Below are 26802 nucleotides of genomic sequence, written 5' to 3'. Positions count from 1 at the left end.
TCCAGCACAGCCAGTGGGCTGAAGGCCTATTTCCGTCTTGTCTCCATTCTTTCAGCAGAAATCCGCTACTCACTGGCAACACAACCTGATTTAGCAGGCACTCATTATTAACACCAGAACACCTATGGCATGTAAATGGGGTGAGATGGCAAATACAGATCCATAGATCCTTTCTGATGGAGAATAGAAAGAAAAGTCTGAGACAACGAGCTCACACGTGCCAGCGCAAACACACAAGAACAAGTCAAACATCTCAACAAGGATTTACTTTAACAGAATCTGCACAGGTACACTATGCTCAAGTCTTACTAGAAAGGAGTCACTTGGATTTTTTTCCCTTTCTTAACACAGCACAGCCAATGGCCAGCTAAACATCAGACCCATTGTTGAATAGAAGGGAGCAGCATCAGACACAAAACTTCAGGCCCTGGTTTTATGTGCCTTTAATACTATTTTTCCTTTCCTCTGTGTTCACTAAACAGGATTTAAAAATTTTTATAAAGCTACTTTTCATAGCTTTTTGTTTTCCCTTTGTATTTATCATGTTTTTAACTTCTTCTCTGAGGAGGAATTCTCCGAATCTGTGTCTTCCAATTCGATTCGGTGCCTTTTGAGGCCACTATGGCCATGAACAGCCCTGCTGCTGTCTGTGTCTGGGGGGTCAGTGGGGTCCTCTCTCGTTCCAGCACTGGGGGTCTCACAGGCCATTTCAGACCCACAACAATCTTTGTGTAGGAGCATCCCTGTCAGGGACAAGTTATCATGATCAGTGTCCGAACGTCCTGGGGACGAGCAGGCCACCGCCTCCAGCTCCCCAAAGTTCTGCCCGTTGCTGTGGGGATGAGGGGGCCGGGGGTGTAAGCGCCCATTGTTGTGGTTGGCACAGATGGTTTCGAGGCTCCTCTCCTCACTGTCATCAGACTGGGTCCTCAGACAGTTGCCAGACCCGCTGCTGAGAGCGGAGCCAGATGCCTTGGGGACAGGAGGGGAAGGTGGCTCCTCAGCCCGGCTGCTCAGGGCCTTGCTTAGGGCCTTTCCATTGAGCTTCTTGGTCTCAAAAGAGTGTTCTACAGAGCCACCAGTGTTACTCGTGTCCTGAGAGGTGTCCTCTGGTGCCTCAGCCCAAGGGTGACCACTGGGCTCATGGCCTGGGCCATTGCTGGGATTTATGGCAGAAGTCCCTTCTTTAAAAGCGTCCTTGCTGTGGCCTGCAGGGGGCAGGTCCTGGTTCCTCTGGGCCATGGTCGTGTTTAGACAGGCTTCCTTACTGGAAGAAGGGGCTGGGTTGTCCTTGTGACTGGTTCCTGCTCTCCCTTCATCTGCCTCCCCAGACACAAGCGAGCTCTCTCCCTCTTTGTTATTTGAGTAGGAGATATAGGAGTAGCGGAGCCACTTGTAAGCTTTATAAATCTTGCGCTCAACTGACTCTATGTCGGAAGTTGGCGATGCTCGGCTTGGCTGAATCTCCAGAGTGGACGTGTTCCGCTCAGGAGAGGAGGTGGGGGAAGAAGAGAGGTCATCTACTTTGATCTGGGGGTAATCATAGTTGTCTTCTCCAATGCAGGCGTCGGTGGGCTTGGTCGGGGCACCAGGCCTCTCCTCTCGAGGCATCTTCTGCCGGCGCCGCATGGCGTTCCGCTGCCGGGTGGACGCTCGCCGTTCATTCAGCTCCTCCTCGTCCTCGGAGCTGCTGGGGCTGCCGGAGCTGCTGGACTCGTCTTCAGGGCTGGGAGACCGTGGCCGGGGGAAGAGATCTGTGTCCAGTTCAACCTCACAGGCGTTCTCTTCTGAATCGGACTCGTTGGAAAGGGCCAGGAGGCGTTTGTCCTGGTAGCGCCGTAGGGCAGAAAGGCGCTGCTGGCGAGCGGTGGCATCCTCGCACGTGGGCGGTGGTGGAGTTGAAGCCACCACATTTGTGGCAGTGACCCGTAAGGGCCCCAGGTGGAAGGCGCTGTCAGCAGACTCATCCACTGTGGGCGGAGGGGAGCGGGGCAGCGAGGCTGACGACTCAGAGTCGGTATAGCCCGAACGCTCACTGACCCCTGCGTGCAGCTGGAGGATGGTGCTTTCGCTGAGGTCACTGTCTGAGTCGGAGCTCCAGCCCTCGATCTCGCGACGCACCAGGGAGTCAAAGAAGGCCATCATCCGGGGGTCTTCCTGAACAGACTGGTTGGCGTAGTCATGGGACAGGCCACTCCCACTGTTCAGCACAAGGCTGATGTACTCTTCGTGGGTATAGAGACAGCGAGAATCATCCTCAATCCGACCGTCCAGATCTCCAGTACATCCTGGCTGCTTGTATGGGCTCCAGATCTGCACAGAAGGCGCAAACAAAACCAACGAGGGCTGATTAGAATGTATTCTAAAGCTGTCAGCCATACAGAACACTAAGGCAGAGCTTCCCCAGACCCTCCCTGTCACTGAGCCAGGACTTGCTAACCAACTTTAAAAATACAATCCAGACTGGATTACGTGGGCCACATATGAAAATGGAAGCTTCCAGATACAAATGTGGGACAAAGCACGGTCTAGGACACAGCATTAGCCTAGTTTCACGAGACCTAAGTCTTGTCTCTAGGCCCAGGATAAACACACACCCTGTCTGCCACTACCCCTCTTCCCTTTAGCTTCCTCTATTAGTACCTTGGAAATTACAATAACCCCCTTCATCATCTCAGAGGACAGAAGATGACTTGAAGATTGGCCAATGTGTTAAAAACTCTCAGAAGACTGGAGGGCTACCACTTTTCCAAAGTGAAAAGAGACCCAGCAGTCAGTCCTCTGCGACAGTTAATATTTCAGCCTATAACTCTACTTCTCCCCAACTGCAACATTTCTATTTTTAACTAATGGGAATTGCTTACTGGAGCTTGATAAGAATAGCCAGCTGCCTACACTGCAGTTCCCTCTTGGACGTGCAGACATCAGTTACCCAGGAATCTGGGTTCTCTTAACCAGGGAGCTGCTGGCTTGCTCCCCAACTCTTCTGTTAGCTGCAGGAATAGGTACGACACACCTTCCAAGACCACAGACCCATCCCTTAATACCCTCCACTCCATGGTCAGAGACATGGGCCCATAGCCAAAAGGTGGCAGAACGAGGATTCAAACTAAGGTCTGTCTGAATGCAAAAGCCCAACTTTACAAGTTGAATAAGTTATGCAAAAACGATGTTCAAGGTAATTAAGCTGTCACTGCAAATGAGAACGATGAGCTTCACCTGACTGCCAGACTGGTCCAGAGCAGCACAGAGAAGCTCACTTATATCAGCTGGTAGTCATGGCAACTCAGATGAAATTCCAGATGATTTTCTTGCCTTGACAGGCTGGTGTCTATATTTAGATGGCACCCAACCCAGAAAACAGTGGCTCCTCATTCCCTATCCTCTATCAAGACAATGGCTTTGTTTCAGCAAAGCTGTCCAAGGACATATTTGCCTTCTTGTAAGCCCTGTTCCTGAGGCTCTTTCCCTCCGTGATTTACTTTGATCTCCTGGGAGACAGTGTTTCTTTGGAGGATCCCCAGTTCAAGAGGGGCTGAAGAAACCTTCTAGGCTAAGTGTCTTCACCAGTTCCCAACTCAGATTCATTCCTTCTTCAACTTTGTTCCCTGCCCACAGCTCCTCAGGTGTTCTCCCATCTCCAGCTTCATAATCTTACCCAGGGGAGTTTTAAGGCAGTGGTTCTCAAACTTTGGCATGCACGTGAATTACCTGAATAATAATTAAAATGCTGACTCCTGGGACTTGCCTGGTGGTGCAGTGGTTAAGAATCTGCCTGCCAATGCAGGGGACATGGGTTCGATCCCTGGTCTGGGAAGATCCCATATACCATGGAGCAACTAAGCCTGTGTGCCACAAGTACTGAGCCTATGCTCTAGAGCCTGCGATCCAAAACTACTGAAGCCTGCGTGCCTAGAGCCCGTGCTCCACAACAAGAGAAGCCACCGCAATGAGAAGTCCAAGCACTAAAACTAAGAGTAGCCCCTGCTTGCTGCAACTAGAGAAAGCCCATGCGCAGCAACGAAGACCCAACACAGCCAAAAGTAAATAAATAAATTTTTTTAAAAATCAAGGTGTTTATCTTAAAAAAAAAAAAGCTGACTCCTGAGCCCCATCCTTAGAGATTCTGTTTCAGTAAGTCATGGGTAGGTTACCAAGGCTCTGCACTTTTAATTAGCACTCAAGGGGTGAGTAAGTGCAGGGACCAACTTTGAAGAAACACTGGAATATAGTTAGCATAAAATAAGTAGCAGAAAATAAAGGCTTAGTCTGAAGCAATTCTCAAATTCTTTGTGAGACTCAATTTTCGGGAAACATTTAGACCTGGCCTTCAGCAACGGCCCAAGCTGTAAATGACTATCTCTGCAAACAGGTGTCTCTGGGAATAAAAGTTTGGTGGCTTAGAAAAAAACAGAGGGGGGACTTCCCTGGTGGTCCAGAGGCTATAACTCCATGCTCCCAATGCAGGGGGCCTGGGTTTGATCCCTGGTCAGGGACCTAGATCCCACATGCTGCAACTAAGAGTTTGCATGCCGCAACTAAAGATCCCGTATGTGGCAACAAAGATCCCGCCTGCTGCAACTAAGACTCAGCACAGCCAAATAAATAAATAAATAGAGAGACTGAGGGGTCCAATATGCAAAGCCTTTAGGGTGTTTCTGGGGTCTTAGTCTATATTCTGGGCTAAATTTCTCACTCCCCCAGTTTAAAAATGGAAAATGTTACTAATCATGTTGCATAATATGAAATCTGTATGTACTTCCCAGAAACTCAGAATTTAACAGAATTAAAAAATATTAATGGTGAGATGCTTGCTGGCCCAACTATCCAACAAGCCTAGATTTTAATCTACTACCCAGCCTCCTACATCTTCACTTCAGGAATGAAAATCAAAATACTGAAAGTTGGCATTTCTATGCGCTCTGGAATGTATTAAGCTGAGGTAGACTTTCATTCCTGAAGCTTGGAGTAATGGAACAAAACGCTGGATCAGGAGGCAAGAGTCTTGAATGTGGGTTCCCACACAGCTCTAGTTCGCTGGTGACCGTGGGTGAAGCTCAGCTTCCTTATCTAAACAGTGAAATTAGATGGGTCTCATGCAATCGTAAGATTCAGAGCAAAACAAAACCCCTATCCCAGATGGCCAGTCTTCAGTCCTCAAGGGACTTGCAGCACAGAGCTGTGGGAGGTAGCAGAACAGGTAGGAACCCGAGCCTCAACACTTCACATGGCCCACAGCAAATGACTTCATCCTTGAAACCTCTTTTCTCAACTGCAGAAATGAGAATGATAAAATGATATAACGTATAGCAAAGCACCAATAACTGTGGTGCTTCCTCCTTCGTTTGGCAACTGAATACCTCAGCTAGAAAGTCTCAGACTCATCCTCAAAGAGACTTTTGAACAGCAAAAGCACTGACCATCCCGATTATGTTAGTCCTTCCTCATCCCTAAAATATCAATTTCAAACATTTGTGAAATTGTTTGTTATTTTTCTTACACTGAAAGTCAACAACTCAGAAGTGAAGCAATGAAAACACCACTTCCTGTTGCATGTTAAGTGTGGCTAGATGTTCCTCTTCATGGAGCAAAGTTCATGAGAAAAGTAGGAAGGATGAGCAGCCTTCTCTTCAAGCCCAGTGAAAAGTTTAGCACAAGATGCTGCTGAGGAAAAGGATGCAGTTCAATTCTTATTCAAAACATCATCAAAATGGAAAGCAATTTAAGTAACAAGTGTTCTGATCTACACAGGTGACCATGACATGCTTGATGTAGCATCTCTAAGCCCTCTTCTCTCTTTGCGCTATTACACTAAATTTAGACATCTGCCCACCTACCAAGAAAAACTACACAGATAGAGACTTAAGCTGTTATTCAGGGATGCTCCACACTCTCTAATCCGGATTCCAAGACTTCCTGGGCCCACCTCTGGCCTACCTTCCCAGCCTTACATCTTAGCCCTCCCTTTCTGTGCTCTTTACTTTGGCCAAATGACCATTTTCTAAACTGGTCCTACACTTTGCTGCTTCTGAGAATTTATTCATGAACACACTGCCTGGAATGCAGTAGGTGATCAATAAATATTTATTGATTCAGTGAAATAATTAAATGTCCATTCTCTCTCCTTAGAATGGTCTTCCCATTTTACTCCTTTCTTTTCTTTTGCAGTCTTTTTCCTTCAAAATCTAGTTCAAGTATTACCTACACTGAGATTACCCCAGATGGGGAAAAAAATTTCTCCCTCCCCACACAGCACTGTTTCTATCTCTTATGTACTTATTGCATTTTTCATTACTTTTATTTCTTGTGTCTCCTACTGGGTCACCAATTCCCATGGGGACCTGTATTACCTTTCTTTCTTTGTGTTCCTCACAGGGCCTAGCACAAATTGCACACAGTAGGTATGGTTCACAAATACAAGGCGAGTAAATGAATATTGGTCTTTGAGGAAAATAATGCCAGCATTTGCTCCATCTTGCTCTCTCTTATGGTTTTTCTTTTAAAATTTATTTTATTTATTTATTTTGGGTCTTTGTTGCTGCAAGCAGGTTTGTTTTTTTTTTTTTCCTCTAGTTGTGGCAAGCAGGGGCTACTCTTCATTGCGCACAGGCTTCTCATCGCGGTGGCTTCTCTTGTTGCGGAGCATGGGCTCTAGGCGCGTGGGCTTCAGTAGTTGTGGCTCGTGGGCTCTAGAGCGCAGGCTCAGTAGTTGTGGCGCACGGGCTTAGTTGCTCTGCGGCATGTGGGGTCTTCCCAGACCAGGGCTTGAACCAGTGTTCTCTCCATTGGCAGGTGGATTCTTAACCACTGCGCCACCAGGGAAGTCCCCTCTCTCTTATGTTTAACTACAAAGTGAACCCCCTTTTTTGCTAAGTGTGGGCATTCAAGGGGATAGAAGACCTGTTATGTGTAAGAAGAGGCTGGTCCTGACAACAGGGACTCTTCTCCTCCAGGCCAGAAAGGCATCAGTAAAGGACAAGTCAGGGGGAAGGTAGAGTGAGTAGAGAGAGAGGTGGAGAGAGAGAAGCAGGCTGGACTAGAATATGGTGGAATGATGCTCTTTGAGCCATTGATCCTCTCAGAAACAGCAAATAAGAAAGTGACTTTGGGGCTTCCCTGGTGGCGCAGTGGTTGAGAATCCGCCTGCCGATGCAGGGGACATGGGTTCGTGCCCCGGTCCGGGAAGATCCCACATGCCGCAGAGTGGCTGGGCCCATGGGCCATGGCAGCTGAGCCTGTGTGTCCGGAGCCTGTGCTCCGCAACGGGAGAGGCCACAGCAGTGAGAGGCCCACGTACCACATACACACAAAAAAGTGACTTTTATTAAAAATTGTCAGAAATTGTCAGGCACAGGTAACTTACAAGGCACTCTTAGGTGTCAAGTCACTGTTAGTGTCCTCACTTGACAGATGGGAGACAGACTCAAAGCGCTGCCCAAGGGTACTAACTGTACTGACTTGAGGTTTCAAATGGCTAAACATGCCTCCTGGTGAGGCAATGTTCAGACCTCACTGGAACCTGGAAGCAGTGCGCTCCATAGTTTAGTCTGAGTATTTTCACAGAGAAAGTATTTTCTTCTCCTTCTCTGAGAACTTGGCTAGTTTCCAACCTATGATCTTTCGGGTAAGGACTCCAGTTGACTAAACAATAACTGGGGAGACTTAGCACAGAAGCATCCCAGAGTGTACAGCCAAGCAGGAATCTCTGTTCTAAAGGAGATGCTCAAGCAGAGCTCCCTGAGAGAATGATGTCAACGGGCCTAGAGAGGACATGCTACTGTGCCAACCCATGAGTCACAGGCGAAAGGAGAAGGGAAGACAATGCAAGGGACAGGGGCAATTCAATGACTGCCCAAGTGAAGGGCTACTGAGATGATCAAACCCAGCAGGGGCATCAGGCTGCCTGCTGCCTTCCCACTAGCGTGGTCAATGTGGCAGTATACTAGGAAGAACAAAGAACAGGGCTCTGTGCTAGCTTTACCACTAATTAGCTGTATAATTAACCCCAGACAGTAAATTTATAATTTAAACCTCATCATCTACAAAAGGAAAAGTCAGTAAAAATGATCCAGAAGTCCTGTTCTAGCCCTGTTTACTTATGGGTCAATAAACGTATGCAATCATGAAAGTCAGCCCTGATCCACAGGACCAAGAAAACCTAAATAAAGGAAGTTGGAATAAGGACAAATAAAAATATTGACCCATACTCCAACATTACATTTTTGATAGCTTCCTCTGCCTCAGACACAAGTTGTATAGTTTTTTTTTTTTTAAAGAATGAAAGAAAATGAAAACTATCAATTTGTTACAAATCAATTTTTACTTTTCCCCTGAAACCTCTCTCAGGTTTTCAATGTCATTTTGGGGGCAAAAAAAAGAGTTTTATGTTTTGCTGGGGAGGGGGCATATCATCTATCCGTATTTAATAGTCACGTTATCACAGGGTCCTTAAGAATTCATCATTTGCCCTGAACCCTCATTTTCTCAGATGTGGAAAAGGGTTACCAGCGACTGGAATGTGAGTGATGGGCAGCGGGCCATCCTTCCGTGGACGCAGGCCAGGCTGGGTCTCTCAGTTGCAAGCTCTAAAAATATTCCTTGGCATGGTTAAGTTCATTCAGTCAATGTGCAGTTGATGCAAGTGTTTAGCCTCAATCACAACCACATGCAGTGGTTGATATGCAGGTGGTTGTGATATTTTGATATATCCTGAGACAAGTTAGCTATGGTTCCGGCAGTCACTTAGTTATGAGGACAGCAATTAAGGAAAAGTGCACACAGAGTAACTTTGGGGATGATAGCTTCTTTACCTCCAGATGGGGTTTGGAAAGCAGAATTCATCAGACTCCAGATCAGAGGCCATGGAAATGTAGTGGCATACAGGTAGTATCTAGTTTCAAAGCCTAGTGATTATTTTTAAAAATGGCCCTGAAAGGAGGGTTTTAAAACCACCCTCTTTAACATCAATTTTTTCCATATTTTTATAATGTGTCAAAATAATTGAGAATTCTGATAGACCTTCGGTATGTTTAGCTATGAGGTCCTACATACATTGTTTTAGTTTCTTCCATTTACGAATTGCAATAATTTCTCTAAAACGACAAAAGGGGAAGGTGCCTCACCTTGATGATCTTTTCTACACCAGAAGAGCAGATCATGTAGGTGTGGGGGTTAAATCGGACCTGGTTCACAATAGACCGATGCCCTTTCAGCACCATGAAGGCTCCGTTGACCACCCTACCAATGCCACCTGGGAAGACAGAAGGAAACAAAAATCAAATGACGAAATAGATGGAAGTAAACAGGTTCCAGTAATGGCAAACAGCTCTGAACCAGAGCCGAGATATTTTATTAACTATACCACCAGCAGAATGCTTAATCTTACAGATAAAGTTGCTATGGAAAGAAGGAAGATGAAATATCTCTCGGCATATGCGCTCTTACCAAGAGCCTTTATTTAGTCTTTAAGCATTGCCCACGCCCACCCACTGCAATTCCATTGTCAATGAAGCCACAGCCACTTAAAACATTTCTCAAGGTTTTGATCCCCAAGATAGAATCCAAGTGTTACCTTAAAAAAGGCCAGTCATAAGCAAAATGAGACTGAACCGCTTGAGAACAGTTGGCAGCTGAGCCAGGGACAAGGAGAACCAGAAGCATGTAATTACTTAAACGTGCAAAAAAATCTCTGATCCAGTTGCCCTCAATTTCTATAATGAAAATAGCAAAACAAACAAACAAAAACCTCTGGGGAAATAATGGAGAAAATCCCTTCTTCACTCTGATAGCAGGGAGAATTAAGGATAAAGAAAGGAGATATGGGTCACTTTCATAATAAGCAGAGCCCAGGTATTGAGAATTAGAGAGTGTGGGCCTTAAATACACCATGTATGGAGGCCACTGATAGAAAGCTGTATCTTAAGGACCATCCTGTAGGCTTTCTTCTTCAATGATGGTGAAAAGTACCAGAGGCCTAGAACTTATAGATGAAAATGTCATCATTTATGAACTCAGGACAATCTCAACAGTTCAACTTCACTGGTAAGGGCATCACACTCACACAGAACAGATGCACCCAAGTTCTGAATAAGGTCACTTCTGAGCAGCCATCAACAGCTCAGTACACACCAAATGGCAAAATGTGATGCATACAGACACAAACAAATGAGTGTTCATTTATTTAAGCAATGAGTGCCTTCTTAGACCCTACCAGGAGCATGGCACCATTAGGGCACAAAGTACCATCACGCACTATCTCAGCTCCACACGCCTCCATCCCAGTCCCAACTCCACCTTGTTCAAACATTTATTCTAAAAGTTTCTCATCTCAGTATCTGGAGGGAAAATGGCCAGAACAACATCCCTTTTCCAGAAATAAACTGGTTCTGCAGAAGGTGTCTTCTGCTTTTGGCCTCCTGACACAATTCCTCCTTCACCTCTTCTGCCTCATGAAAGATATCCCTCTTTACTGACATGTACATATCTTTTTTTTATGACAACAAGAGGTTTCAGACTGTACTGATTTGCTCCTTGGTGGTGCCAACTTGGCTAGCACCAGGTGCTTACTCTACTTCTTGAATGACAAAAATACCCTTTGCCTAAATTTTCCCCCATGTTTGACATTATTAACACTTGAATTATTCAGGATAATGTATTTAGAGCCGTTCATATTTCAGCCCAACATCATCATGTTTGCTAATAAACTGTAAAGGAGAAGAAAGTAACTAGGACATAGGTGTGTTTTTATGGAGACAAAGGATCAGGAAAGGTTTAAGCACCAAAGGTAGGCTGCCTTGACGGGAACCCCTAGGCAGCCTGAGTGCACTAGGTTCCTAGAGTGGAGTGGGAGGAGGGGAGGTAACCTGAGCCTAGTCAAAATAAAAAGAAACTTGAGAGAATTAAGGAAAAGGGATCCATGGGAATCTAAAACAGTTGTCTCAATACAGTGATCTCACCACCCCAAGGAGTTCCTTTGGGTGAGTTTCTTTTCTATATATATGGTTGATTCAACAAGTAGCAGTCCTGCTCATGGCTCTCTTCTGAATTCTACGTTTCCAACATCTTACTCCTATTCATACCCCCACTGGAGTGGTCACTAGCAAAGAAACTTACGGTTGAACCTAGTACCAATCTCTTGTTTAATCCTTCTGCCTCTAAGATAAAGAATTTAAGTGACTCAGAGAAGTTCAGTGACTTCTTCCAAGTAGCTAGTAAATGGCAGAGCCAGTATTTGAACCAGAGTCTGTTTGGTTATGCCTAATATACCTCTGTAACAGTGGCATTTAAGAGATGAAAAGGTTTGCGTAGGGGTGGGGTCAAAAGGTCATAACTGATTTCTAAATCCTTCTGGCAGTCATTATATAAGTTGATTTTCTTTTTAAGTCCTAAATTTAAAAGAAGGGAAGGGGCTTCCCTGGTGGTGCAGTGGTTTAGAGTCCGCCTGCCGATGCAGGGGACGTGGGTTTGTGCCCTGGTCCAGGAGAATCCCACATGCCGTGGAGCGGCTGGGCCCGTGAGCCATGAACACTGAGCCTGCGCGTCTGGAGCCTGTGCTCCACAACGGGAGAAGCCATGGCAGTGAGAGGCCCGCGTACCGCAAAAAAAAAAAAAGAAAAGAAAAAAAAATGAGGGGAAGAAGAAGATTCTATCAAATGGTATCGTGAGTGCAAGCTCTACAGTATCAGCACAGGACACTTCATCACATTGCCAACACTGAATAGTCTATGAGAGTAGAACTGGATCTCTTGCACACCTAGAACCTGAGGTGCAATGCCTGAACTAAAGCAGGAACTTAGTAAAACTAAAGCAGGTATCCATTGTTAAATGGATAGTGTTCAGGAGAGGACAAACTAAAGCAGGTATCCATTGTTAAATGGATAGTGTTCAGGAGAGGACAATTCTAGAATAAGTGCCACCAAAGGAGGACAGATAGAAGGTCTCGCGTCTTAAAGAATCAGCTACCAGAGAACTAAAGTTTATCAACTAAACCAATCTTTCTGTCAAAGATGACTTAGAATACAATTACGATAACTTTCAGATCTAAGGAATAACTGAAGGGTATCAATGCTTGAAAATTCAAACCATGGAAAAACTGTTTCTATTGCTCTTTCAAGCACTGTGACTTCATCTGGTTTCTCTTCTTGGCAGCAATTTTTTTTCTTTAAATAAATCTATTTATTTTATTTTATTTATTTTTGGCTGTGTTGGGTCTTCGTTGTTGCACTCGGGCTTCCTCTAGTTGCGGCGAGTGGGGGCTACTCTTCATTGCGATGTGTGGGCTTCTCATTGTGGTGGCTTCTCTTGTTGCGGAGCACAGGCTCTAGGCACACAGGCTTTAGTAGTTGTGGCATGCGGGTTCAGTAGTTGTGGCTCGTGGGCTCTAGAGCGCAGGGTCAGTAGTTGTGGCGCACAGGCTTAGCTGCTTTGCGGCATGTGGGATCTTCCCAGACCAGGGCTCCAACCCGTGTCCCCTGCATTGGCAGGTGGATTCTTAACCACTGTGCCACCAGGGAAGTCCCTTGGCAACAATTTTAATAAGAGATTATTTCTCCTTCTTCCTACCCAAATGTGTACCCAGAAAATCTGAAATTGAAGAGGAAGTCAATAGAGCCAAGAGACAGAAGGTGAAAACAGGTACAGGAAGAATTATTGCTGCCATCTGTATAAGGTAACCCAGGCTGCGTACACACAATCATAGCAACGAATGGGCTTCAGAGAGGTTCTCTATAGTCCCTCTCCTGGTTTCCAGGTTTCAAGTAATTGAATACAGCTGCTACTGTACAGTTTACATACGATTTTTAGAGAATAGATTTTTTTTATCAGTTCTGGAGATTTGTATATATCAGATAAATTTCTTTAGTCTGAAATGGCTAATGTCAAGATGCCAATACCAGTAAGACCTTGGGGCCTCCTCTCCTCCATTATCTCACCAGAGCCTGCTCATCAACAGGAGAATCGAGTTGGAAAAAGTTAGGTGGGGAATATTTTTGCCAAGAACCAAATAACCTACATAATCTCCCTTTGGGGTCATTCCTCATCTGTGGGTGAGGGGCCTGGTGAGGATTAACCTCACCCATGGTTACTGAGCTGAGTCAGGACCTAATCAGTAATAATGGTACCAATGAATAAAATAGTACATATCCAAGAATAAGCACCTTACTCATCCTTGAGCTGTCATTTGTTTATACAGTTCTGTACAAACCAACGGTCATTTCTCTGGACAACTGCTCTGGCTGGCTCAGCCAAACATATTGGCACCACTTTGTAGGTTTCTTTTCTAAGTCGAGGTCAAAGTTCCCATATTTCCATCGTTCCTTTGATTCAGAAGGGATGCTAGGGAGGTTCGGAAATGTTATATCTTATCTGTTCTACTTATCTATTCTACTGCAAGACCTCAGAAAAGAAAATGAGTGAGTCATCTCATAAGATTTCAGCATCAGTAATTCACTCACTATCTTGGGATCCCAGGAAACACAAGGGACCCAGAGAAAACACCTTGCTCAGAAATCTGATAAAGACCTTTCTAAAATGCCAGAGCCAGATGTTCCCCCAGAGAAGACAAAGGGCTAAGCTTACAAGTCCTCATTCCCCTCTTTTCTTAACTATGCTCCTCTTTCCATAACATTCAGCCAGAGATCTGTCCACTGAAGCCTCTCAAGAGGGTCAGGACACTACTCTCATTTCTTGCCAACTTCAGTTACACTTCTGTTTCTTGTCAATTTCATTCATTTTAACAAAGTCCTCCAAGAATGAAGATGTTTTCAACTCAAAAGCTAAAAGCAACCTGGTCAGGATTTCCAGATGCTTTGGTTTAACAGGCATCAATCATGCCTGGGAAGTGATCCTCAACGGCACTTGGGACTATAGAACAGGACACTTAAACACTTTTTTTCTGAAATAAACCCCAAATCAACCTGGATAAAATGGTAGTATTGATTTTCTTGTCAGAGTCTTTGGATTTCCACCCCTTCCCTAATAATCTATTAATTACCAAGTAGTACAAACACCTTTGTGAGAATGTGAAGGAGAAACAATGAATAACACAGAGATTAAGGAGGGGGAAGTGTGAAAGCAGTAGTGAGGAACCAGGAACAGGGACTATATGACTGGAAGGGTCTGCTGGAAGATAAGAAATTCTGAGGGCAGGAGATAAATTTGTGTTTCCAAGAAATAGAGCACTGGCCCTTCAAGATTTATATGCTGATACATCCAAGATAATAAGAAAAGAGCTGGGCATACAAGGATTTAACAAATGATTGTTAAATTGAAATTAGTGAAGAACACTGTTAAGAGTGGTTTTTTTTGTTTTTTTTTTTTGTGGTACGCGGGCCTCTCACTGTTGTGGCCTCTCCCGTTGCGGAGCACAGGCTCCGGACGCGCAGGCCCAGCGGCCATGGCTCAGGGGCCCAGCCGCTCCACGGCATGTGGGATCTTCCCGGACCGAGGCACGAACCCGTGTCCCCTGCATCGGCAGGCGGATTCTCAACCACTGCGCCACCAGGGAAGCCCAAGAGTGGTATTTTAAAAAACTCAATACTCAGGTAAAAAGACAGATATTGGTATAGGAAATGCTGGAAGCATGGGAAAACTTCATCTGGTAGCTCTAGACTCGAGTAGCAAACAAAAGCGTGCAGAACACATGACAGGGCAAGATGGGAAGCAAGGACATAAAGGAGTGGTACTACTCTGCAGGGAAAGAAGCCAAAAAATCAGGTAACAACGGTTATTGCAATGATGCAATGGACTTCAAATCTCTGTAATTACCTAGTCCTTCCCTAAGCAATAAGACTTGGGCTTGGTGATATTCACCAAAGAATCCAATAGTTAATTCAGTTCCCATCCTAACTCGTCTTATTTGACTTATTAGCAAGATTCAACAGAACTGCCTCCCCTTTGACACACTTTCTTCACTGCCTTCCTAGGATCACCCTCTTTTGGTTTTCCTGCTACCTCACTGGTGACTCCTTGTTGATTTCCTTTTTTGGCTCTTCTCTGGCTTTTTTTGGGGGGGCTACTCAGCGCAGCATGCAGGATCTTAGTTCCCCGACCAGGGATCGAACCCATGTCCCCTGCAGTGGAAGTGCAGAATCTCAACCACTGACCACCAGGGAAGTCCCCTCCCTGGCTTCTTAACATGAGAATGCCTTAGGGCTCAGTTTTTGGTCCTCTTCTCTTAAACTAGCTATACTTACTTCACTCACTGCTGATCTCAGTCATTGGTGTTCTCATCCAGTCTGTGGCTTTAGATACTACCTATGTGATATCAAAAAATCTTTTATCTCTAGTCCAGGTCTTTCTTGAACTCCAGACCTCCATACCTCTACATCCAAACTGTTTATTCAACAATTCTACCTGGTTGTTTAAGAGACATCTCAAACTCTACCTGGTCTCCCTTTCTCCCCCAATCTAATCTATCAGGAAATCCTGATAGCTTTACTTTATTAAAAAATATTTATTTATTTAGGCTATGCCAGGTTTTAGTTGCGGCGCGTGGGATCTTCGCTGCGGCATGCGGGCTTCTTAGTTACAGCATGCATGAGGCATCTAGTTCCCCGACCAGGAATCGAACCCAGGCCCCTTGCATTGGGAGTGTGGAGTCTTAGCCACTGGACCACCAGGGAAGTACCCCCCACCCCCTTTTGGCTTTACTTTCAAAATATATCTAGACTTCAACCCCTATTACCTTGGTTCAAGCCACCACCACAGCTCACCTGTATGAGAGAATCCTACTAGCTCTCCTCATTTCTACCCTTGGCAGCCCCACTCCCACTATCTACCCTCAACTCAGTAGTCAGAGTGATGCTGTTAAAATAAGTCAGATCATGTCACTCCTCTGCTCAAAATTCTCTAATGCCTCCCCACGTCACTCACAATAAGAGCCTACAAGATTAGATACCCCTATACCCCACTTATCTCTATGACTAAGCCCTACTATTCTCCCCTCAGGCACATTCTCACTTCAAAACCTTCATACTGGTTCTACCTGAAATGCGCTTATCCCAGATTTCTGCAAGGCTCCCTCACCACTCTGAGGTTTTGTTCAAATGTGACCTTCTCAATGAGGACTATACTGAATATCCTATCTAAAATTACATTTCCCTGACTCTGTTCCCATACCACTTCCTATCCACCTTATTCTGCTCTACGTTTTCTTTTTCCAAAGCACTTCTAACCTTTTAAACATACTATATAATTTACTGTATCTATTGTTAATTGTCTGTTTCCCCTGCTAGAATGTAAGCGCCATCATGGCAGGGCTCTTTTGTTCTTCTGCTGTATCCTAAGCCTCTAGAACAGTCTCTACCTAGCACATGGTAAATTTTCAACAAGTATCTGATGAATGAATGAAAAGGTGTGAGTGTATTAGACTGTGGAATATAAGCATGCAGGAAAGAACCCAATCTCCATTACTGGGTTTCACCATCCAACATGTGGATTATCCAAGTGTCTCTCTCCATCTTCCTGCTGTCAATTTTGTATGTTTCTTTTATAGTGTTTTGACTATAGTTAAGAGCAGAGAAATAAAGTAGCTAAGATCCTACTTATCCTTCATGGTCCTCTGAAATGCTAATTCCATGAAAACTTTACTGATCCCCCAAATCTCTTCAAGCCCTCCTTAATTCTCTTTTTTTATAGGCTTTGGAATCCATTTTTAAATTTAGTGTGCACATACACACATACCCTTTTCTCATCCCTCTTAGATTGGAAGTTCTTGGAAGGCAAGAAAGTATTCATTTTTCCATCACCCATAGGATTTGCATAATGTTTTATCTAAGGATACTCAGTAAGTGAACAAATTAAAGTAAATCTCATTATTTCCTCTGGAACAAGGCTTGAAGCAGAAGGCTAAAGCTGTTATCTACCAAAATGAGGTTTGGTAAGTACCTGTCTAGGCAATTAATCTATTTCATTCCTGACTCCACTGGTAGAATTAATGAGGAGCCATGAGGGGCAAGGGACTCTTTCTTTTCCTCACATATCTAAAAGAGTTGTCTCGGGCTTCCCTGTTGGCGCAGTGGTTGAGAGTCCGCCTGCCGATGCAGGGGACACGGGTTCATGCCCCGGTCCGGGAAGATCCCACATGCCGTGGAGCGGCTGGGCCCGTGAGCCGTGGCCGCTGAGCCTGCGCGTCTGGAGCCTGTGCTCCGCAATGGGAGAGGCCACAGCAGCGAGAGGCCCGCATACCACAAAAAAAAAAAAAAAAAAAAAAAAAAGAGTTGTCCCAACAACCTCTTGGTAATTCCAAAAGGCCCAAGTGAACACTCCCAGGGCTCCAAGTTTCAAACCATAAAGAGAAATACAATCAGGGTACTGACAATACAGAGAGAGCAGTGGCTGCCTCCTGGGGATCCTGTAACCACTTAAGAGTTAAGAAAAGCCAGATGGGGACAGCCAGTGCTGTCAGTAAAGCTCAAAGAGCTCTACAGACAGCAACGCTTAATTGTACGAAAAAAGTCAATTACACTAAGTTCTTCTTTCATCTGTACTTCACATGTGTTTGCAACCAACTACTTGTGGCCAATTAAAAACAGCTGTTCTTCCTATTACATGGGAGGAAAAAGCAGATGCCCAGGCCTAACTCACTGAGAGTAAATGCATGTCTAGAAAAAGGAGGAGAGACAGAGTTAGGCACACATATGCAGGCCCATGGAAATGCATTTACAGCTGTTTCCAGCCAACTTCATCAGCCTACTGGCAGTGGGGGGTGGCTGCGGTGACCTGGCAGTGAAGCTGCATGTTTCCCCCCCTATTCAGGGAAAAATCTGTCGTATAACTCCCCGGCTCTTAAACTACCGATGAGTCAAGAGCAGCCTTCATGCAAGAAAAACTCAACTGACCATTCAGGAGGGCACCAGATGAGCACCATGGCTTGGTCTCTAAGGAGTTTTTCAGAGGAAAGTTAAAAGGGAGAAAGCTTTTAAAATGAGGAATAGCAACATTTAGTAGCTACTGAGCACCCTCACAATATCCCTAAGAAAGCAGATATTATTACTACTGTTGTTATTGTTTGCATTGTTAATATTCTTATTTTACAGACGAAGAAAGTTTGGCAAGATTAAACAATTTTTCCAAAGCCTCCAACTAAGAGACGAATGCATCAGGAATTTAAACCCAGGCCTACCAACTCTATTACATTATGCTTCTTTCCATAAATAGTAAGGTCTTAGTGTAGAGGCATATCTCAGGGGAAGCAACTCTATCAGTGAAAACCCTAAAGTCCTTTCCAACAAGAATTAGGGAAAAGGGAAGGAGAAGGCCATATGAATATTTTCCAGAGACACCAACCTCTACCAAATGTAAATCCATTTCTTCTATTACCTAGGTTACTAGGTAATTTTACCTAGGTTACTGCATTACCTAGGCAGCAATGCTCTGGAAATTATGGCTCTATGGGCATTGATCTTACACACAGCAATAACAATGTCTTACATTTGAAAGCACCTAGTTTTCAAAAAGCCTCCAAGGCTGTTAAATCATCCACGATATGAGGTGGTAGGGCGGGGGGTGGAGGTAGCAATTTTACAGAAGAAACTGAGACTCAGACAACTGCTGTTATATAACCTGCCTAGAATCACTCACTCATTTGGTTACTGGAAGTACTGTGGACTTGAATCCAGGTATGATCTTAAGCCTAATGCTCCTTCCCATACACCATACTGGCTCTATACATAACAGCCAGCCTGTTTATTTTATCTTCGGAATTATCACATAGAAACAGATGCTCCTCCTACATACTTCATAGGTGTAAAACATATTCTGATGGGCTTTTTCTTTGCTACAGCAAAATCCCCAGTTCCTTCCTCTGATTTTTAAAGAGGTTTTGAGAAATGAGTTATTATTTGACATCAACTAAAAAAATTGAGCCTAATCCTCCAGGTAGGAAGTTTTACAGTGGGTATTAGGTCTTACATCTTGAAATGATTTCCTCAGCCCACTAGGAAGCCCTATGTGAATTACTTAGCCAACTGGCTAATTCTGTGTTGTTTATATAATAAATAAACTTCACCTCTTTGGAGTTTGTGTAGCAAAAAAATTTCTCCAGTGATTGTCAGTCTTTCTGAACAGGAAAATGGAGAAGAAAAAGATGCTCTTGCTTTTGGCTCACACTGAGAAGCACACAGCAGGTATTCAATAAATGCATATTGCGTGTCATCTGATTATGCCATTAAGGCATATAACAACAAGCCAGCTTCCTCCCATAGCCTGCCTCAGTATCTTACTTTCAACTGGCATGAACAGAGACAGCGAGCTCAGCCTTATTCCAGATTTGTTTAAGTCAAAATGGCAGTAGATTAGATGAGGAATTTCCTGACAGACTTTTCGTTATCTAAGCATTCAAAGCTAGAACTCAAGGCCACATTTAGCCCTTTTATGTTATGTTTGGCTTGCTGAACCTTTCTAAATGTTTTTCAAAACTATGCATTGCCAACATTTAAAAATAGAGAGCTTACATATAAGAACTTTCTAATCACTGGAGTTGACCTGGGGCAACAAGCACACTATCATGGGGGGCAACCTAGCAGAGGGTTTAAGTTATTCCTAAATAAAAATGTACTTTAATATATGTAAGTTATAACTAAAAAAAAATTATTGTGGGGATATGTATGTGAACAGAAAATTCTACAGACCACTGATCTGGAATTTTATTTCTTTTGTATTTATTCTTTGACCAATGTTCACTAATTTTTTTCTTTTTCTTTTTTCATCAAGGAGTATAAAAAGGATACAGAAAACAGCATAAAAAGTATAGCTTGGGCTTCCCTGGTGGCGCGGTGGTTGAGAGTCTGCCTGCCGATGCAGGGGACACGGGTTCGTGCCCCGGTCCGGGAAGATCCCACATGCCGCGGAGCGGCTGGGCCCATGAGCCATGGCTGCTGAGCCTGCGCGTCCGGAGCCTGTGCTCCGCAACGGGAGAGGCCACAAGAGTGAGAGGCCCGCGTATCACAAAAAAAAAAAAAAAAAAGTATAGCTTAATGAAGTTTTTAAAGGTGAACACCTGTATAACCAGCACCCAGGTGTCAAGAAATGGAATTTTTCCTGGCCATTCAGAGACCTCTATGTGCTTCATTCCTATTACAACCCCTTCCCTCTCCTAAAGAAATCAGTACCCTGACTTGTACATTAATCGCTTCCCTGCTTTTTAAAATAATTTTATTCATCCAAGTATGCATTCCTAAATACTTTATTTATTTATTCTTGGGTCACATCATGCAGCTTGTGGGATCTTAGCTTCCTGACCAGGGATCGAATCTGGGCCTTCGGCAGTGAAAACTCAGAGTCCTAACCACTGGACTGCCAGGGAATTCCCTTCTAAATACTTTAGTTTTGCCTGTTCTTTGTTTTAATATATCTTTTGTGTTTCTTATACAATAGATTTTCTCCTGTCCATCCTTCCTTTTCTCATCAAAATGTAAATACTTGTTGAAGAACACAGATCATTTGACCTATAGTTTCCGATAGTCTGGACTTTATGGATTGTATCCTCACAACGTAGTACGGGACACTCCTCTGTCCTCTGTGCTACATGCAAATTGAAAGCTGGATCCTGAGGTCTGATTAGATTCAGGGTTGTTTTATTTTCCAAGACCGTAAGCACCATCGTGTTTCTTCATCAGGAAGACTCTTAATGTCTAGTTGCCTTTCTTTTTTGTGATGTGAACAACTGCAGATGCTCAATGTTTAGAGGCATTAATTCACTGAGGGCTGCTAAGTGATTATATTAAAATTCTATAATTTCTTTTTTCTAAAATGTCTTTTATTTTAATTATATTTTTGAAAGGTATTTTCCCTGGATTCTAGGTTCCCTAGAATTCTAGGTTGGCAGGTTTTAATTCTTTAAGCACTTTAGAGATATCATTCTATTATATTCTGGCTTCCATAATTTGACCATCAATCTTATTGTTGCTTATTTACAGGTAATTTGTCCATTTTCTCAGACTGCTTTTGGGCTTTTTCTCATTATCTTTCATTTTCAATAGTTTGACATGATATGCCTAGGTGTGTTGTATTTATTTATTCTGCTTGTGGTTACTGAGTTTCTTGAATCTGAGAATTGGCATATTTCATTTGTTCTGGAAACTTTCAGCCATTATCTCTTCATATATTGCTCTGCTTCACTTTCTCTCTCTTATCCTTCTGGGATTTCAACTTCATATGTTAGATCACCTGTGTCCCACTTGTCTCTTACACTGTTTTGCTTTTTCCATTCTCCATTCTCATCGTCCTTCAGTTTGAATGTCTTTTATTGACCTGTCTTCTATTCACCAAGCCTGTCCTCTCATGGTTAAACAAATCCAAAAAATTCTTAGTTTTAGACATATTTTTCAGTTCTACATGATTTTTTTTTCTAGGTAGATTCCAATTCTCTGTTGAAATTCTCCATCTTTTTATCCATTTTGTCCATCCATCATTTCTATTTTCTTTATCACATTTACAATATTTCAAGTTCCTGTTTGACTTCAATATTTAGATAATATTGTGGGTTGGCTTCTTTTGATTACTGACCACATTTTCATGTCTCATAATTTTTTTATTGTATGCTGGACATTGAGGATAAAGAACCATGGAGATTGCTATGGACTGAACTGTGCCTCTTGCAAATACATATGTTGAAGCCCCAACCCCCAATGTGACCATTTGGAGAGAGGGGCTTTAAGGAGATAATTAAGGTTAAACAAAGTCATAAGGGAAGGACTCTAATCCAATAAGACTGATGTCCTCATGAGAAGAGGAAGGGACACCAGCGATGTGTGTACACAGAGAAAAGACCATGTGAGAACACAATGAGGAGGCAGTCATCTGCAAGCCGAAGGAGAGAGGCCTCAGGAGAAATCAAACTTGTCAGAACCTTGATCTTGGACATCTAGCCTCCAGAACTGTGAAAAAATATGTTTCTGATGTTTACAGTCTATGGGATTTTGTTATGGCAGCCCTAGCAAACTAAAACAGAGATGAAAGCTGTTTCCTCCATATGCATTTACCCATTCCACTCTTGAGAAAAGAAGGGGCTGATCACCTTCAACGCAGTCAGAGGAACCAGGTCAGCACCGGGTTGAGTAAGTCTACTTCTTTTTTAAAAAATATTTATTTGGCTGCATCGGTTCTTAGCTGCGGCATGCGGGATCTTCGTTGAGGCATGCGGGATCTTCTGTTGTGGTGCGAGGGCTTTTCTCTAGTTGTGGCACGGTGGCTCTTTAGTTGTGGTGTGTGGGCTTAGTTGCCCCGCGGCATGTGGGATCTTAGTTCCCTGACCAGGGACTGAAGCCGTGTCCCCTGCATTGGAAGGCAGATTCTCAACCACTGGACCACCAGGGAAGTCCTAAGTCTACTTCTGGTTTCAAATGTCTCAAAGGCAAGACCTGTAGGGTGCTTGTTGCAGATTTCTTCTACTAATGGAAGTTCGTGTCCTACTTATGTACCAGGAGATTGTAGGATATTACACTCGGCCTTTCTGGCCCAGCTCCATCCTCAAGTGTAGCCCTTTTGGGCTTTTGATGGAGAGCCTGTCAAACCTCTGTTCTCTGCTCTGAACATTCTGTTCTTTGGAGGTTTTAATCTTACCTCTTTATCAACCTTTCCCAAGTAGGTTCAAAATGCCCTGTGGAGCAGGACCCTCCCACTAGGGGAACTTTGTCTCCTAAGCACTGTATACTGTGTGCATTTCATTCTGCTTTCCAGCCTAGCCCCCTAGCTCCCAGGGCAACCCCAGCACCCAGCAAATGTCCTATAGGGAAGACGGGTCATGAGTTTGGGGTTCCTCTAGAATCCAGTCTATCCTATCAACACATGTGGCCATCGAAAACTCTGATTTCTTTTGACCCCGGTAGAGTCTGTCCATGGCAGCCCAAACTACAGCCTGTGCACAGATGCCCTCGGGAAAGAACATGGTCAGCACCTTCTGCTCAGTTAGGAAGGCTCTTCCTTCTTCTGAACTTTAGTTCTCCTCGCAGACTTTGTAACCGTAGCTCTCTGACATCTTTAAAAATACGGCTTTTGTAATTTGAATTTTGTACTTATTGCAATGGGAGCTACCTACTGCATCCTACATGGAATCTGACGTCTAACAATTTATTTTTTAATAGAAATTTTACATCATTCCCTTTTCCTCCTTGAAATAATATTTCTACTTTACCTACCTCCCCCCAAATTTCAACCTAATATATTTTGATGAAAATCTATCACAGTTTCACCAATAAAAACATAATTACAAATTTAAAATTTTATTTACTGTGACTGTAAGGCTCTAAGTGTTAACATTTCTGTATTGGATTTGAGTTACCATTACAATACTTACTGGAACACAACTGATCAAAACAGATATACTTTTAATGTTTTATAAAAACCAATTATTATAAAAAGGAGCAATTTATTGTAAGTGCATAAGAAGATAAGGTAGAAGATGGTGGAGGGTTGGGTTATAGCCCTATGATTAAAGGATACTTCAGCTTTTTTTGGCACCTTAGAGGTTTTTACACCTTAAGGGCAATGCACCATGCCAAGGTTCAAGTGGCCAGAAATTTCTGGAGTACTTCCAATTTTCTGGTGTTTTTTGTTTGTCTGCTTGTTTGTTTGTTTTTCTGTAAAGTGGGGGAAGGACAAAGGGAAAAGGGGAGGTGGGAAAGGATAATACATATGGAATTTGAGAATCTAGAAATGGATTCCTTTAAACCAGCTGTGCCTATACAAAGCTTGGAAGGTCCAGGCACCCATTTCCCAGTTTTGATATTGGAATCCTAAATCAGCTATGACAGTCCCTGCCAACCCAGAGATTGCATACCCATCTACATATAAAGACAGCCTAACAGTGGCCCATATCCTAAATCAGTACAGAAATCAGCAGGAGGTGAAAAAATCTACAATACTACTGCTAATTGTTCCCCCTTCTCTCATTACAAACATGAAAAAGATTCCAGAGAACAGTCCTGGGGGAGGGGATGATCCACTTTCTGTTTTAAAAGCCACACTGACTTAATAATGAAAAGCTTTTTAAGATCAGGTAAAAGATACAATTAAGCCCAAAGATTATTTCTCAGCTAATCAATCTAGGACTTACGGGGGTGGGAGACTTAATACAGAACTATCTCTAGTGCTGGAACATCACTTTTTGTTCAGATAGACTGTTGCTGTCCCATCTGGTTGTGCTTCAAAGGTAAGATGCTTCACTCATGCTTTCCAAATTCCAGAAGGGGAAAAAGGCCTTTTGTAACTTGTTTAGTAACCAGACCACAGCAACAGCATAGTTTCCAAAAGTAAGCCTCAACAAGTTTTGAAAGGCAGATGTTTGGTAACAATATTGTTAATTCAGCAATAGGCAAGCCAACAACTTTCCTAAACTCTGAGCACTAGACACATTTTGTGTAATATAATCAGTACAGTCCACTATTACTTTCCTGATGGCCATCTTCCAGTTTGATGCCATGCATCACCTGGAGCAGATGGCTGTATTGAGCTGTCCTGAGAACAAAAAATAGACATTTTTCTACCAGTAGGAAGCAACCAGTATAACACTCATCTGAGCACGTGAGGACACAATTATCAAGAATGAAGAATGGTCCACGCTGCCTGAAAGCTCAGATGGCCTAAATCCAAATTTATGGAAAGCAGCAGGCTCTTTTTCAGAATACATCGACAGCAAAAGCAGAAATATTTCTTCCTAATTTCTCTCATGTCTGGGGTTAGCCAAACTCCAGGGAGTATATCTGTCCATCAACAAAGAAAGTTTCCCTTTACCTAACATCACCAAGGAGGCTAAAAGAAAGGCAGAGGCACTAACAACTGTTTGTAGAGTCATAAGCAGGAATGTGCCCATGAATAATAAAGGCAAAGCATGTAAAAAGCAAGGTAATACTCCAAGTGTGAAACAGGAGAGAGGAAAATGGACATAAAGGAGATCTATGAAGTCTAAAGAAAAGTTCTTAGGAGAAAAAAAATCTGAGCATGATTATGTCAGATAAAGGTATGCTTGAAGGTTATAGCTAAATCTGGCTTCTAATTTTTATTTTACAATTTATTTTGGTCACTTTCCAAAAAATTTTTTGTATTAAAAGAGAAACATTTTCCTCCACTGCTACAGATCTGCCCTTTCAGGGCACAGCATGCAGGAGGTCAATAGAGTCAACATTAGCAGCAGGTTCATACTCAGGATATACTCACCTGCTTCTGGATCTGCAGGAATTCTCCACATGTACAGGTTGAAGTCATCAGAGCCTGAAAGGATATACTGTTGGAACAAAAAAAAAATCTATTTATTACTTATGTATTGATTGATAATCTATCTACCTATCTATCTATACAGAAAAAGGTTTTTTAAAATAAACAAGATAAATGAACATATATTCATAAGGCACCACACAGCAAACACTCTCTTAAAAGTATTTGCAAATCAAAAGGCTAATTGGCTAAAACTTGGTAACAACCAACCAACCTGATTTAAAAATGGGCAAAGGACTTGAACAGACATTTCTCCAAAGAAAATATACAAATGGCCAATAACGTGAAAAGATGCTTAACATCACTGATCATTATGGCAATGAAAATGAAAACCACAATGAGGTACCACTTCACACCCATTAGGATGGCGATTACCAAAAGCAAACAAACAGAAAACTAGTGTTGGTGAGGAGGTGGAGAAGTTGGCACCCACTGCGCATTGCTGGTGGGACTATATAATGGTGCAGCCACTGTGGAACACAGTATGGAGGTTCTTCAAAAAGTTAAACATAGAGCTACCATATAACCCAGAAATTCTACTCCTAGGTATGTATCAAAGAATTGAAAGCAGGGACTAGAGATATCTGTACACCACTGTTCAGAGAACAAGGCTCACAACAGCCAAACAACCTAAATGTCCATCAATGGATGAACACATAAACAAAATGTGGTATATATCCATACAATGGAATACTATTTAGCCTTAAAAGGGAAATTCAGACACATGCTACAACAGGGGTAAAACTTGAAGACATTATGCTAAGTGAAATAAGCCATACACAAAAAGACAAATTTTGTATGATTCAACTTACATGAGGAACCAATAGTAGTCAAATTCATAGAGACAGAAAGCAGAATGGTAGTTGTCAAGGACTGGGGGGAAAGGAGAAATGGGCAGCTACTCTTCAAGGAGTACAAAGTTTCACTTTGGGAAGATGAAAAAGTTCTGGAGATGGACAGTTGTGATAGTTACACAACAATGTGAATGTACTTAATGCCATGAAGCTGTACACTTTAAAATGGTTTTAGTGGTAAGTTCCATGTTATGTATATTTTACCACAATTTTTCAAAAAAAATTTTGTTTGAATTTTTCAATTTTATCTTATCTTTTTATACAGAGGGGTCTTATTAACCATTTTATACATATTAGTGTATATATGTCAATCCCAGTCTCCCAATTCATCACACCAACCCCCTCCCCCCAGCCCGCCACTTTCCCCGCTTGGTGTCCATACGTTTGTTCTCTACATCTGTGTCTCAATTTCTGCCCTGCAAACCGGTTCAACTGTATCATTTTTCTACGTTCCACATATATGTGTTAATATATGATATTTGTTTTTCTCTTTCTGCCTTACTTCACTCTGTATGACAGTCTCTAGATCCATCCACATCTCTACAAATGACCCAATTTCCTTCCTTTTTATGGCTGAGTAATATTCCACTGTATATATGTACCACAGCTTCTTTATCCATTCGTCTGTTGATGGGCATTTAAATTGTTTCCATGACCTGGCTACTGTAAATAGTGCTGCAATGAACACTGGGGTGCATGTGTCTTTTTGAATTATGGGTTTCTCTGGGTATATGCCCAG

General features: G+C 43.0%; 1 protein-coding gene across 4 annotated transcripts in view; it reads right to left on the bottom strand.

Moving 5' to 3' along the window:
* Nucleotides 1–244: 244 nt before the first annotated feature.
* The window catches only part of DCAF5 (DDB1 and CUL4 associated factor 5), a 104974-nt gene continuing 78416 nt past the window's right edge, over nucleotides 245–26802 (bottom strand). For all 4 annotated transcript variants that reach the window (XM_067028270.1, XM_059056747.2, XM_067028271.1 and 1 more), the window contains 3 exons: nucleotides 25153–25219; nucleotides 9123–9250; nucleotides 245–2313 (listed from right to left, as the gene is read on the bottom strand). In XM_067028270.1, the coding sequence (XP_066884371.1) occupies nucleotides 541–2313; nucleotides 9123–9250; nucleotides 25153–25219 (1968 nt within the window). In that variant the 3' untranslated portion in view covers nucleotides 245–540. The remainder of the gene's footprint in view (nucleotides 2314–9122; nucleotides 9251–25152; nucleotides 25220–26802) is intronic.

This window comes from Kogia breviceps, chromosome 3, assembly GCF_026419965.1.
Source record: "Kogia breviceps isolate mKogBre1 chromosome 3, mKogBre1 haplotype 1, whole genome shotgun sequence".
Taxonomy (NCBI): domain Eukaryota; kingdom Metazoa; phylum Chordata; class Mammalia; order Artiodactyla; family Physeteridae; genus Kogia; species Kogia breviceps.
This window is presented reverse-complemented; position numbering and strand designations above follow the sequence as displayed.